The sequence below is a fragment of the Dicentrarchus labrax genome, unplaced genomic scaffold, assembly GCF_905237075.1.
Source record: "Dicentrarchus labrax unplaced genomic scaffold, dlabrax2021, whole genome shotgun sequence".
NCBI classification, from domain to species: domain Eukaryota; kingdom Metazoa; phylum Chordata; class Actinopteri; family Moronidae; genus Dicentrarchus; species Dicentrarchus labrax.
In genome coordinates this window covers 14,672,677-14,688,435 of record NW_026136719.1, presented here as the reverse complement: position 1 = coordinate 14,688,435, position 15,759 = coordinate 14,672,677, and the positions used below count along the sequence as shown (strand labels likewise).

General features: G+C 42.0%; 1 protein-coding gene across 7 annotated transcripts in view; it reads left to right on the top strand.

Moving 5' to 3' along the window:
• bdnf (brain-derived neurotrophic factor) overlaps positions 1-15,759 on the top strand; it is a 29,451-nt gene that overhangs the window by 12,238 nt on the left and 1,454 nt on the right. The window contains exon 1 of one of the 7 annotated variants that reach the window (XM_051379822.1): positions 2,306-2,727. The exons of 1 other annotated variant lie outside the window; for it this stretch is intronic. In XM_051379822.1, coding sequence (XP_051235782.1) covers positions 2,725-2,727 — 3 coding nt within the window. In that variant the 5' untranslated portion in view covers positions 2,306-2,724. Of the gene's footprint in view, positions 1-2,305; positions 2,728-2,857; positions 2,961-3,268; positions 3,613-3,661; positions 3,947-10,204; positions 10,738-10,976; positions 14,885-15,759 lie in introns of those variants that run through there. 5 more of the 7 variants (XM_051379827.1, XM_051379826.1, XM_051379825.1 and 2 more) reach the window with 5 other exon arrangements.

Genomic DNA, 15,759 nt, shown 5'->3' with positions numbered 1-15,759 from the left:
ACTGTTCCTGCTGCTTTTCTTAGATCATACATCTTCTTCGCTGCGTTTACTGTACCTAATGAATATCAATATCTCCTCCCATCTCTGTCTTTCTTTACAGACCACAAAGATCTGTAATGGTGCAACATTCATCTCCATATTTATCCGACCATGCAGCCCGTTGGCTACACATTTTAATAACACTCCCTCTGCCAAAACATATTCCACTCAAACACTTTAAAGTTCCAAGAGTAAGCTCAAAAGAGGTGAAGTATCTTGGCAGACCATAGAGCAAAATGCCATGCAGTCATATGCAGCCCAGGGGATGAAGTGATTGATCTGTGACCTCGGACTCAGCCATAAGATATTGTGGTGAAGAGTGCGGGGGAGGGCATGGATAGTGGAAAAGGGACGAGCATGAGTCAGTAACAGAGTCTGCGAAAAGCTGTGGGAGCAGAGAAAGTGTTAACAACATCACAAGTAGGAGCAAGTCAAGTTACCACGTCAGGAAGCAAAAAGGACTGAGAGTAGGACGATGGTAGGAGCCCGAGAGGTGATGGGACACATACATCCCAATCATTTAATCATGTGAAGCGAATGAAAGGAATTGTTCATCCACAGCATGCTGTCCACGCCGAGCTGATATGTGTTACCTCTCTCTTTACGTCACTCCCTTTTATTAGTTGCCTGTAATGAGTGGCCACTGTGTGAAAAGCCTACATTTAGAGAGGAGTGAGTTCAAGGATAATAAGCTATGTGTGACTCTCAAGTCCAGCACTTGTTGCCAGTGTGATACATGAAAAAAAAAAGTGCATCTTTCTTGGCAGATAATACTTATAATAATAAATAAAAAAATGATTCTAATTTTATCTGATTATGCCATCTTGTGTCTTTGAGACAGAATCGTATTGACACAAACTGCAAAAGAAAATAAGGTTTTTGTTTTTTTTGGGCCACTGCCTCTACAAGCAAGATGACAGAGTACATGCGTAGTCAGACCAAATTAGAATCAACTATATTTGCCAAGAAAAGACTTTTGAATGTGTTAGAAGTTTTGGTGGTACAATATTGACAAGTGACACTGACAACACAGAAAACTTGCATCTTTTTTTTTTCTTCTTCTAATGTCTTAAAGCTTCAGATCAAATACTCTGATGCATTTTTCAGTGCATGTATGAAGAGGAAGGGACAGTGTCTCCCCCCAATCCTCCTCCCACAACCCCTTTTTAACCCATGATTCACGTGTATGCCAGAGTAGCAGGTCTGAATGGCATCGAGTTACCTTAAAACACTTTGATGAGCCTTTTTTGTTGTTGTTGTTGTTGTTTTTGTTTTGTAAGAGAAGTCCATGGATGTGTCAGATTGATGCTATTGTCTCTGCAGACGCACGCCAACAGGTTTCAATAACGCGCCATCCATGCGGCGTGATTTCCATAAACTATGACAAAGAAAAAAAGTAATTTATACCACGAGAATGACACTTTTCTTACAATCACTCTAGAAAAGTTTTGGGATGCTGGCAAAGAGTCAGACAAATATCACCTATTACTCATGTTACTTCGTACATTCGGGGCTCCACTTGCAAGCACAGCGCTTCGTCACTGCATAACAATCAGATGGCTGAGTGTTGGCGGTGCAACTGATGGAATTTTACTGAAAACAGATTTCGCCTTTGAACTTCCAGATATTCCTGATCGAAAAGTATCGTTCCTGGCTTTAATCGCTCTAAACGCTTCTCTCAGTGTAATTACGCCTCTGGAGGACGTGGATTAACTTTTGTGTTGTGTGTGTGTGTGTGTGTGTGTGTGTGTGTGTGTGTGTGTGTGTGTGTGATTTCTCTTATATCTGTCCCGGGGGAGAAAAAAACGCAGCACTTTTAACAGAATTTGACAATGTAAGTATATATATATATATATATATATATATATATATATATATATATATATATATATATATATATATATATATATATATATATATATATATATATATATATATATATATATATATGTATATGTATGTGTGTGTGAGAGTGGTTGGTCCAGCAACAACAACAACAACACAACAAAACAAAACAAAAAGCGGAGGGGGGGTTTCTTTTGAGCAGCAACAAGTTCCTCAAGAACTTGACAGGCAGACTCGGGGGCGCTATTTATGTGCTATTTGTTTCGTAAAAAGCGACCTGGCTGTGCATCGCCCGTGTTAAGAAAAATCTTAAATGACCAGTTTGTGCGTATGCGTAATAGGCCAATGGCCCCTCGCCAAAGAGGGAGTTAACACTCTATAACACAAACACGTGAATATGGAATATGTCTCAGAAGTTTTATGTCTCTGTCATTGTTGCCCGATGCGGATTTAAAGATTTGAGGCAGTGAACGAGCGGATCAGTCAGGAACTAGTACCCCCATAAACTTGGATTGCCGTCGCTTATTTCAATCACGTAAGACCCCTAATGGCGTTGTCCGGGCGAGGGTGTTACGTATATCTGTACAAGCTTTTCTGACAACCCGGGCTTGTTGATATTTGCCTTTACTGTAGAGCCACCAAGGTGTTGCCTAAGAGAGTTTAAGCACGCCGATATTGCAAAGGGTTATTAGATTCATAAGTCAGCGAAGTGGTGGGCGATCTACTGAGCACAGCAGAAGTTCTCATATGATGACTTCAAACAAGACACATTACCTACCAGCATCTGTTGGAGTGAGTGGATATTAAGACACTTCTATCTCCAGGACAGCGTAGGGGAAAATGGTAAGTAGCAATGGAAACACACACAGCATATAGGCTAAAGGATGATTACCAGTAAATAGTCGTGCTTGCTGTTTAGTCTGGCAACGCATTGCTGGAAGGGTTGGACTCAGTGGCTACTTGAGAAACTCAGTATCGAGACCCATGTCTGCTGAGGCTGATGTTGACAAAGCTTGTGTGAAAAAAAGATTGTGTGGCATTTCTTCGGCTCAGGATATGCCGGTACAGTGAGAGAGGTAAGGAAATATTACATTGTGTCTGCGCGCAATGTGTGGATGTGATGTTGGCTGTAGACTGTAGTCTTTGGAGGGGCTGTGTTGTTGGCAGTGAGGGCTTTATATTTTATGCATGTATGTATGTTCTTTTTGTGCGGTGTGCCCATGTTTTAAAAAAGAAATGAAAAAAAGCAACATGTGCCACTTACCTGTGACACTTGCCATAAGCATGACATTAAGAACAATAGGGCTCAGTATCAGCGGTGCCAGTTGTAATTTGGCGAGAGAGCGGAGCCCTTTTTTTTGTTGTTGAGGCGACTATACACTGAACTGAACTGGCGTTTGTGATATAGGTGCTGTTATCTGGAAGGAAATGTCCGACCAACATGTGATCAAATATTAACAGGACTGGTTTGGCAAAGGGGGGGGATATACACGTGACAAGACGCGGAGAAGCAGCAGAGTAAAAAGCAGTTTAAAGTGGGCACTCAAACAAAAGTATATAGATATTTTCTTGGCCCCTCATAGTTACCCTGGCTGTGTTATGCTTTCAGCACGTTGGACAGAGGCACCGGAGTCGTGCATGGACTAAAACGCCGAGTGGACGCCAACTCTCTTTCTCTCTTTTCCCAGCCCCCCTTTGCCAAACCTGGGATTGTTTTTTCAACTTTTGGTAAGCTTATTCTGAGGGAGCCTGTGGTCTGTAAACGGAAAATAATCGGGATTTTTAAAGAGGAGACAAAAAAAAGCCAATTTAAAAAAAAAAAAAAAAAATTAGAAAAGAGAGAGAGGAAAAAGAAAAAAGCGCTTGCCGTTAGAAGAGCTTGTGCTTTAGGATGTGTTTTTTGTAGAGCGTTGTGAAAGTTGAAATGTTAGGTCGCCTGGTCTTTTGCACACCACATTCTCGGTACCTATAAGCCCCCCCACACTGCGTTAAACTTTGGGACATGCAAGTCTTGGTCGCGGAGATCTAACCACGCACATAGTGGTTGTCAGCCCTTGTAAAGGTAAGAGCACAATCCATTGTTTTCATGTCACTCTTTTGTTCCTGTAGTCTTTACGGGGCTTCTGGCTTTTTCTCAAATGAACTTCGGCTTTAAAAGAAAAAACTACAGCATGCAGCCTTCGCCTTGGCAGTGTGTTAATTGTGGGCATCAGTGACCGAAATAACTCCGAAATGAAACCCGATCCAGGTGACCAATATCTCGCAGACCATCTTTTTTTTGTTCTAAAATTGAAGTTATATTTATAAAATACCGGTGAGTGCACATTCGCATAGGCTTTAAGTCATGTGAGACGTTTAAATTGGGACTGGTTTCTCGTGCTTTGGGGATTTTTTTTTTTTTTTTTTTAAACACCGGGTTTTTGTTTTTTTTGAAGCGTTTCTGGAGTTTCCGAACACTGCCTGCTGCAACATAATTTGCGTAATCGTTGCGTTGTGCTTAATCATGCTCCCAATATGGGACTTAAGACGCTGCAGTGATCCTTCCAGCCTGCACGAACTGGAGTACTGATGCTGGTGCATATCATACAATTGTCTGGAAAAGCCTCTGTCTTTCTATCCATCTATCTTTCTATCTATCTTTTTCTATCTGTCTATCTGGGCTTAATTTTCTTGTTTGGTCTGCTGCATTCATGTTTTGTCTTGATGTCAAACCCTCTGGATTTTGTTATCGACCAAAAATAGCCCTACTCTTTACCCCCCCACCCCTCCCTCCCTCCATCGCGCCCCCCCTCCAGTCATCGCCATCAAATCACTTGTGTTTTTACTACGACCGCTCGCTCCACGGTTTCATTCATAAGGTGCTTTTCACTTCACCTGCTACCCTACCCCCTCTTTTGTCCATACACGGCTCCGTGTCGTCCTGTCAAACGCCGGCTACGGATGAATAATGTAAAAAAAAAAAAAAAAGAAAAGCGAAAGAAAGAAAGATGAATTAATTCTTAATCGCTTTGACTCGTGTGATTTGCCGGGTTTTTGCCGTAGCAAGGCTCCTTTACAGTATACAAATTGTTCCATTATTCCCGTGTAAAATTACAATAAAGATGGGCGTGGTCAAAGTGTATCCACTGACAGATGTTATGGCTGAATGTGATGGAGAGAGATAAGATGGCTTGATATGCAATTGTTCGAGGAGGCATCGATTTTTGCTTTATCTTTGCTTTTCTTTTCTTTTTTTTATTATTATTTCAAATTAAGGCACGCGTGAAACCTGTCACGTGAGGCTGTTACATTCAGATGATCATCACACAAAACTGCTCTGGGATTTTTTTATTTCTGTGCTCTCCTGAAGGACTTGTAGCCTAAAAAATTCGTCTCGCACCGATGCAGAAGCGGTGGATATTGTCTATTTCCTCTGTCTCTCTCTCTCCCTACATCTCTCCCTCTCACTCACTCCCTCTCTCTCTCCCTCTCTCTCTCTCTCTCTCTCTTTCTCTCTCTCGTCTTTCTTTTTTTTTCCTCTGGTCAAAGATTTAAGATTTCTGATCCAAGACGAAGCAATTGCATGGCAAAACAACTGCAAGAGAAGAGAAAAGCCCCAACGCCCACTGGCAGTCCTGTTTTAATCAAGACTCTCCTCGCAGAGCTTCGTTTTCAAATAAATACTCCAAAAAACGAAATGTATCCAGTAAATTTCTAATTGCATTTGAATTATGTGACTTCTCCGCTGTCGTTTTCGGTCATTTTTGCCCAGCAATGTAATGCGCGCATATCAGTTTCTGCATATTATAGCCTATTACTCCTCATTTTATATGACAGTGAAACCAAAATAGATCATATTACTTATTATACTGGCCGACATTCATAAAAATGCTCCCTTAATAAAGGCTGCGTCGCAATAATGGCCACGTTTCGGGTTTATCAATACAACAAAACTGTTCATTGCCCAAATTATGCCCAGTAAGTAATTTATCTAACGAACCGGTAAGTGTTTCAGTTGATATAAGATCAGGGAAATTGTGCTGCTTTAAAGAAATACTTGGCCTTTTTATTCAGAGATACCACCAGAAAGTTAGATGTATTTTATTGCAGCCTCTTTTCCGGTTGGATTTTGTTTATAAATATAATATTTTCTTTGCAGAACACCTATTTTCTGGCCATGTAGCAGTATTTTTATTTTTATTTTTCTACCGAGACGTGGGATTATGGTGTGGGCGTGGGCGTGTTGGGTGGAGGAGGAGGGATGAGCGGAGGCGGGTTAGGAGGGGTCTGTGGGGTGGCACGACACACTTTGTATGTATGAAGGTTTTTTTATAGCACTTTTCTGCAATGTACGTCAGCGGATCAGTCCATAAATGGGGCTGCGTGTGTTTGTGTGCGGGCGTGCGCCTGCGTGCGCTCGCAACTGTGTGCGTGCGTCTCCGCGTGTGTTATCTTTACCGAGAATCTCCCCTCTCTCTCTCTATCCCTCTCTCTCTCTCTCTCTCTCTCTCTCTCTCTCTCTCTCTCTCTCTCTCTCTCTGCACTCTCAGCTCTGCAGAGTTGGGGTGGGCGTCAATAACAAACCTGATGGTAGGTTTCATTGCAAAAAAAAAAAAAAAATCAGATGACATTCTTTCGGTAGGCCTGTTTATTTAACGACAAAAAAATAAACCAACGCATTCTGCAGAGATTAGGATTAACATTGATAATATACTAGATTGTTTCATACAGCTAATGTGTCTGCTGCTTTCTTTTTCATAATGTAAATGTTGGCCTTTGTGTGTCGTTTTTTTTCTCTTCCGTTGCGATCAATTCGTGCACTTTGGCGGCTAAAGGGATTTGGCGAAATCTGGTTTGCAATTAAGGGCGCTCAATTTTCTTTTAATATAAATAATATGTGTGTGGTTGTTGTTGTTTTTTATTAATAGCCTAAAACTCGATTTCGGATTGTGCTTGTCCACTTTTTTCCACAACGCTTCCATTCATGAAATGTCATAACTTGTCTATTTATCCAAGCTTGATGGTCAATATAAATTATAAATAGGGCTATTGATTATTTTGGGCTATAGATGGTAGAAATCTCGAAGCACTGCTGGGCGGGCGTCACGATATATTTAGAGCGAAAATTAATCATCTTAATCGTTATGGAAATGTAGGCTACATCGCCCGCCGCCGCCGCTGATGCTGCTACTGCTTTAGTCACCACCATCATCATCTTCATCACCAACACCTTCATCCAATTAACAGGCTTGTTTAAACAAGTTCTGGAAGGAGGCGAAGCCATGAAGCTTATTCCGAACCTTTAATTATCAGTTATTTGTCACAGTGGCACGATTGTGATTTTACAGTAATGAAGCCCACGTTATAAGTTATTAATACACAGTGAATATAGTTATTCTGACTGTAAAGACATCTTATATGTCGGACCACTGCGGGACTACAAGGACTCATGATGCTCAGTGTGTGTGTGTGTGTGTGTGTGTGTGTGTGTGTGTGAGGAAATGTTGCCGGCAAACCATTCAAGTGTGTCTCTGAACATGCAGCACATCACTGAATCCAAGCAACTTCCCGAAATAATAAAACATGATGTATTTGTATTTCCTGCATGTCAGATAGGCTAAAAGTGAGTCAGGTTTGGACAAACTTACCGGCTTTATTTTTGCATTTTTATAAAGGGAAATGTCTAATTTCTGTCCCTTATTTGGTAAAAAGATATATCTGCAGTTGCACATGCTGGCAGGATGTGTCATATTAAACCAAGCAGGAGGCATATTCAAGCCACTGATTTAGTTCTCTTCAGCCTCATTTGTGTAGCAAATGAAAAATGCCAGCATTTCCAAGTAATTTTGTGGCATGATTAGTGTGTTTTCCTTCAGCAGTGAACCATGCAAAGGTTATTGATGCTGTGGTGGTATTGGATTGGGGGGGGAGGAAGAGGGAGGGGGAGGAGAGGGGAGGCATGAGCCAAGGAAAGAGACAGACAGACAGAGACAGAGAGAGGCTTAATAGGCTATGGAGTGATTTACAGTCTATGCCACTATAGAAATAATGTACCAGCTTGTATGAGGATGTGGAAGGAGGAGCATATGTGGAGCTTACAAGACTTTTCTTCTGTGTCTGCCTGACGATTACAATAAAGGTTATTGTCATCACAGGAGGGATGACATTAACTCCTCACTCCAGCAACTGATTACAAAAGGCCTGTGTGCTAAGTTCACCTGTTTACCAGTCTGGAGTTTTCTCAACTGTTCTCCAGCTCGCCCTCGTCTCGTTTGACGTCATCCAACCTCTTACAAAAAATGTTTTCTCAGTTGACGTGTTTCCTTCTCGAAGGAGGAATGCAATTTCACTTTGATCAAAATACCCTCATCGCCTTCCTTTATCCCCAGTGAAAATGACATTTCACAAAATGTCATTTCGTCCGTGTTACGCGGTTCTTCTCTCGCACAAGGAGGCATAATTTTACTTGTTAAGTGAAGCTTTCGGCAGTGCGGACCTGTCAGCATCGTGCTGCATTTGGCAAGAGAAGCCTTGAAAGGTTATACAAGTGTGTCGTGTTGTCAGCTCCTGTTGGTTGTTTCTTCTTTCTGCCGCACAAACAGGCAGAAGGTTGTGAGCGGGGAAGATGTGAGGAGACCCAACTGTTACAGCAAATCCCATGTGTTTAGCCATAAATGGGCTGATTAAAACCTGTAGAGGTTTGTCACATAACATGCAAAGATAAAAGGTCTCATCCCAACACCTCAGATAGTTTGAAGTCATTGTGACTGGCGCCGCATTGAGAAATCTTAAACCCAAAGAAATCTTACACCTCAGTTCCAATGAAATAGGGGTTTAGCAGTTTTCAGAAAGACTCCTGGTTGCCTTAAAACAGGCTGAGGCTTCTGTGTGACCCTTGGTTGGATCAGTCAGATATATCCTAATACTGCTCACAGCTCCTTTTTGCTCCCAGTTATTAGACTTTATTTTCATTCAGAAATTCAGTTCTTAAAGCTTCAGACACACGCAAGCCAAAAGCCTTCTCTTGATACGCCACTTTTCAGTTGTGTTGTATTTGCAGAAATGAGAGAGACCATGTTGTTGTTTTTGCTCTTCTAATGAGATGCCAAGTGATTTATTTATGAATTACTTGTTTGGAACAGCCCCCTTGTGCAGTGTGCATTTTTTTTATCCTCTTTGGAGTCATGTCGCTCAGTGATTGCTGATGCAACTCTTTGTCATCCAGAGTTTGCCCTCACCTCCTGTGAGCCTTCGGGGAGGGCTATATCTATCTTGGCATGTCCCCGGGTGTGTTGGAGGTGGGAGTGACTCATTAAGCAGGTGTGAGCATCCACTCCCATACTGCTACATGCCAAATGAGAGCTCTCCAGCTCATAAGCTCGTGCAGGGAAGAATCATGATGGCAGTATAGCAAACACATCACAATAAATCTTTGCACTGGACCAGGGCCAAGTCACAAGGATAATGAGCTGCTATTTCCCCATTATGCTCACTCTTGTATTCATCAGAGGTGGAGTTTCCAAACGTTCATCACCCATTGAAAGGTTGTGGCTCCACTGACATTTTTATTTGAATTCTGCATTATAAAGGGAATGAATTGTTCCCGGTTTGTTCCCAACGAGGCGACACAGAGTATCAAGAAGCAAAGTGGTCTCGTTCTCCGAGTAAGCTCTGTGTATGTAATTTAAACACGTTTGTTTAGCTGACATTTGGTAATAATAACCTGTGAAAGCTGGTTACTACACTGCAGAGCACTTGCAGGGGAGTCATCCATCTGTTGTGGAGATGGCTCACTTTAAAAGCAAGGAGAAGCAGAATTGTTTAATAAGTTCACATCTTTGTTAGCCTCCAGTGCCTGTTGCCATCCAAATGTTTTAACACACAGCAGAATGATAAGCCTCCTTTAAGCTCATATCCAGGGGTTTGTGTATAATAGAAATGACTCAAAATCACACATCATACAGAGTATTACAGGAGAAGATTATGAGAATCTTCTTGGGCTATATCAAGGATGAAGAAAATAGATTTGAGAAGACTCATCCTGCCTACAGTGGATGAAAAAATATACATTAGACTCAAATACCACCTGTCTTAAAGCTTCTTTTGATATAAACCGCCTAGCCTCCTCGCTATCCGCAGACCAGTACAGGAAATGCTTATTTTTAATTCTCTGAATATCTAATTTTACACAAATAGGCCATCTCTAAATGGCACGCAGTGTATCACGACTTGGTGGAGACGCGCTGTTACGCAAAACCTAAAAAAAAATATATATATATATATAATACGCCTCTACCACTTTGGCCCCAGTGAGCCAAAATACGGAAGAGGAGAGGCTTCGCTTGTGCCTTAAACCGTATATTGCCAGACATTATGGTGTGGATGCAGGCTGCACGGTATGCGGACAAACAAAAAGCAGATAATGCACACTGAGAGCGCATTAATAGTTCCGCCTCGGGCTGCTTAAACAGGAGTTTTGCGGCGACCAGCCTGCCAGCGGCAGGTCACATGTTGCAGCGTCATTGTGTAGTAAAGTTACTGTAGTTGCAAAGAGGCTCCTCATTTCAGCTCCAGAGGTCTGTCCGTGCTGCTGCTGCTGCTGCTGCGGCGTTTCACCATGCGACAACTTCACTTTCAGACGATCTCCAAAGGAGCCGTGCAGCCATGGGAGTGCATTACCTCATCCATGCAATTTCCACCATCAATAATTTAATCTATTTGCTCCAAAGCTGAAGAGATATCCTGAAGCTTGTCGGGAGAGCACACAGAGGGAAAAATACCGCTTAAGTAAAATTACTCAGGGAGTTGTCCAAAACATCCCAGATGACACTACTGTCCTGTTGAATGGTCTGTTTTACGACTGGGCAGTAAAAGGTATGTGTCTGTTTGCTTCTCGATAAGTTGTTTTAAGCACTTTGGCCTTTTTTTTTCTCCTTCTTTTTTTTTTTTTTTTTTTTTTTTTGATGCTGCTTGAGAAAAAAAAAAGAAAGGTGTGTGTCTATGTGTATGTGTGTGTGTGTGTGTGTGGTGTTGGGGTGGTGGGGGGTGTAGGAAGGGAGCTGAGGTGAGTGAGGGAGGGGAGGAGGGGGGTCTAAAAGTAGCTCGATCAAGTCCGGTTATCCTGCGAACAGACAGCGCCGCAGCCCGAGAGGGGATATGTGTAACCTTATCCTCCCGTTCATTAATAAAAAACGGAGTTATTATGTTGATTGGGTTTCCAGTGGAGAGCACGGGCTCAGCAGATGTAATCTCGAGAAAAGAAGGAGAAAAAAAAAGAAACAGAGGACTGTTGTTTCATTATCAGAGCAGCCCTAAAACAATGTGACTTCTTCTTATTAGTATTTCTCGTAAGTAAAGTGGAAACAATCCAGCGTGCCTGTCTGTATGACATCAGCCACGTTTGAACATTTAAACTGCAACTTTATGCTTATAAATAGCTCAGTAAACTCTTTGTTCGGAGTGTGCAGTCTATATTTGCTCATCTAACCTCCTGCACTGTGAACAAACACAAAAAAGAAACAACAAACCCCAGACAGTTTCTGTATTGTTGTTTTGGAGGGGGAAAAAAACTTTGATGAACTCATTAAGACTTTATAGGAAACCTGAGACCTAAACGCCCAGCTACGTCGGCCAACCTACACTGTTGGGTCTACTTCTTGGTGTTATGTGCACGTACTGAATAACTTCAAATTGCTGGCCGGAATGAACGCGGGTTTAAAATTAAGTCCCATTTATGGAGTGGTGGAAAAACTCAGCTCATTTGTGACAGCTTCGTGTGAAAATATCTTGTCAAAGAGCTTATCTGAGGACCATAGCAGTACACAAGGGCTGCTTAGATCATGGTTACATGATAAAATTTATGATGCACTTTCCAAAAAATGAAAATTAGGGCCACATTTCTGGTCAGAGTTGTGACCAAATACCATATAAGTGAACTTGATTGCCTTACAATTACGCACAACCAAAACTACTTTTGCATCTTGGGAAAGGAAGTTTCTGGTCTATCTATCTATCTATCTATCTATCTATCTATCTATCTATCTATCTATCGTGTTTCACAGGAGGGAGGGAAAGAGATGGGAGGAAGGGAGAAAGAGAAGGAGTTCTTACTATTCCACGGTCTCACACGCCATCTAGTGGCCAAAGTTAAGAACTGGATTGCTGTTAATTTGGAGCTCTAGGTCTGTTGGTGTTATTTTAGTAGTTAGGTTTCACAGTTGCTGATTCATAGGTCAAAATGAACTATGGACTTTTAATGTTAAGATTATAATTGGAAACCAAATTTCAGAGTACTTTAACACTGATAAACTCGAGTTTTGCATATTTAAGGACAAGCGTGTGGCCTCAAATGAGAGCCAGTTATGATTTTACCATGCTGTATATGTTGCTACTGTATTTTCTTAATTGTCCAGTGTTGCACACAGCGTGGGTGGGAAGCAGCGACTCATTTGGATAGCACAAATCAATCAGCAGCTATTTGAATGCCGGGCTCTCTGTGGCAGTGGCCGGGGTTGGCCTGGAGGCCGGGTATAATCCCTTAGTGATGCTCATCTATTACTAAACGTGCTCTGAAACTGTGTCAGATTGAAAACAGATCTCAAGGAAGCAAGCTTCCACATGTGTCAGCCATTACTGCAGACAACTCTAATTGCCTTTTCTAAGTGCTGCATTGAACACAAGGGGGTCCTCTGGTAGAAATTTTGATATCATGTGCTGCGTGTTGTTTTTTTTTCTCCTTCCTTTTGGCATTGTGTGCTATACATGTTGAACATGACAAAACATGTTGCAAGGTAAATAGCTCCAACCGACACAGTTCTCGAGGAACTGAACAAAGACGGATGCCCACAAGGGAGCAGTGGTAACGGGAGAGAACAAATGTTGCTATAGGTCATACATTTCTATTCAAATGTAGTGGGCACATTTTCCTCTTTCATCTCTCTTGTTTGATGTTTATTTTCCCTTCTAACGGTTCCTAAGATATCATGCACGCTGTTTGTGAAGATGAAGCCATAAAGTGTGCTGACATGTGCAGGGAGGCTGGGGAACATTACTGAATGTCTAATAATACTAGCCGTGCTAGTCCTTTCATGCTGTAGAGAAACTTTTCAGCATCTGTCAAAGGAGGCATTTATCACTTTAATCCCCACCTGGCACAAAGAATAAATGCGAGGGTAAGTTACATATCCCTACCATACAGCCGTGCTCTCAAAGCAGATGAACAGGTGGTCATCTAGAGACGTCAAAGCCAAACAGTAGACAGAGTCCACACACTCACCTGCTCCTATTGTTCTGGGTGTTTCATGCTCTAGGTGCGTTGTCATGCACAAAGGCGTGTTTGAGCAGCGGTTATTGCAGGCTTTATCTTCTTCCTCTCTGTGATTAGTGATTTACGTTTTATAGTCAAAAGAGCTGTCATACTTGGACAGCTTGTCTAGTGGGATGTGCCTGGATTTAATTATATTTGAAACAATCTAGATAGAAGAAATGTACTCCTCCACCTCTTTGTGTTCGATATTTTCACCAACCAAATCAACTGTCACAAAGCAGGTCCAGAGGCTCCAAAAGAGTACATTTTATTTCTAACATTCCTCCATATGTGGTTCCTCCCTTGCTTTATTATTCATGCTCGTTGTGTTAACTCGCTAGCCGCTTTTTTATTAACTGCGAAATCCAGCAGTGCACATAAAATGTTCCTTCACTGGATGTATAAAACAAGAGCAAACCAATCAGTTGTCACATTTAGCCTCTGGTAGATATAAGCCAGAGATTCTCCGCCAGTCCCACAGCAATTAAATGATTCATTGGCTTTATCGCATTTTAACAGGATGTTGATTGAGAGCATAAGCCATATTGATTGTCCTGATGGAAACAGGAAATCACAGAGATAGAAATAAAATCATTTGTTGTTCCCGGTGTGAGGATACCCAGGGGAATGGCACGCAATTGCACACTGTTGAGTGGCATTACCCCCAGCAACCTCCTCCCCTCCATTCTCTCCCCTATGGAGACCTGGAAGAGACGTCATCTGTGGTTGTTATGCTGCGAAATGACGCTGGCACTCTCTCCACCCCCTGCTACTGCAATATTACCCCTGTGGTCTGTTACGGAAGATGCAGCACTCTTCGTCTGCACCATTTCCAGCATGAAGTTTGATGCCTAACAGTAATCAGCCCTCTGCCTTCATTTCCTTCATGTGGAAGTGGAACCATTTGAGCCCAACGCTGATAATAATATCAGCCTAAATGCATCCTACACATAAAGCTCGTGACTGGCCTCAATCCCGTAAAAAACCTACATGATTTTCTGTGCTGGGGAAGCCTCACAGAAAATGATTGTTATTGGAACCAAAACCTTAACAATATTGAAGTGTTAATACGCTTGTTTTTGCATGTTAAGCAGGCTTTTATTAGCAATGTTTAATGAAAAATTGATAATTAGCTCCTTATTCTTGGCTTTGTCCTCATTGTTGTTTTAATTGGTGAGAGGAAAAATACCCCCATCTCCCTGCAAACAGATACAAGCCAGCCCCTCCCCATGCCCTCCCTCTAACACACACACTCACACACTCTGGAGGAGCACGTCACTGAGCTCGGGGAATGAGCGGCTCATTAAGAAGAAGGAAGTGATATTCGGAATAGAGAATGTGAGACTCCCAGCACGTCTATTTTTAGACGAGATATCTCTATGGCAGTCACTGCAGTGTTGGTTAATTGCAGCCACGGCCCCAGATACCAATTAAGAATGAAACAAATGCTTTTAAGGTGGGGTTTCGCTCCTCCCTACTGTAAAGGTCCTCGTGTCCGTTCTGGAGTGGAGGCAGGAGTGTGTTTGCTCAGCGTGTTTTCCTTTATCAAGTTGGGATATGCAGAGTGCAGTCAAAGCCGCGGCCAGGCTATTTTTAAATGAGCCCCTGTGGAAAGCAAGATCTAGATTTTCTTTTCATTATGGTTGCTTTTATATTCCAGGCTGTTGGATGTCCACCAATTCATTGATTTGCTGTGAATCTTAGGTCTTCTCAAAGGTAAGGGATGCATATGTGCTCAAGGATGCTTATGTACAGTATTTCTGCTACACCTGGCTCCTTGTGGTTCTTTTCTTCCTCCCCTGGCAGTGCTTTGCTTATCTTGTGAGTTGCTCTCGGGAGCCTCGAGATTGGTACTTTACAGTGCAGGGAGGATGACACATCTTTCTGTCATTCAGTTTCCTCATGACATCCTGTTAGTTCATCCTGCAGTGCTCTCGCCATCCACCTGCCAACAACAAACAGTGTCCCTCAACAAACTCCGGATTCCCGTTCATGACTATACGGTTTAGTATCAAACCTGTCTTACAGCACAGACCAGTTTAAATAGTAATAATATGAATACTGCAGCACCGGTGTGAGTCAGAGCTGACACACACAAAGTGCCGTCCATGTTGGAGTTTCCCTGAGTGTTGATAATGGTGTTTTGTTTGTGGGCTAATGTCATAGTCAAAAGATAATTTATGAGCTCTTCGCACAAGCAAAACAAACAAAAGCATATCCTTATGTCAACACATGCCTTTCTAAATTCTGCCCGTTCACAATTGATCCTCACATGGCTGGAGCCCAAAATGCATCCACCTGTCAGTTTTATTATTAATATATTACAAAATCAAACAATGCAGGTAACTACTTGCACTAATAAACATGAAGCTTAAGAATATGAAAATCCACCATGTCCTTTATAAAGTAAAATATATATATATGGGGATGGTACGAGCTTTCAACACTTGACAAGACAACACGATGATTCAGCCAGCAAGGGATGAATGGCAGGTTTTGCCATCATAAAACTACACATCCTCACACGCTCTAGAAATAAACTGTACAGTTTAACACACCAGTTTAAAAAAGCTCATAAATAATAGCAAGGC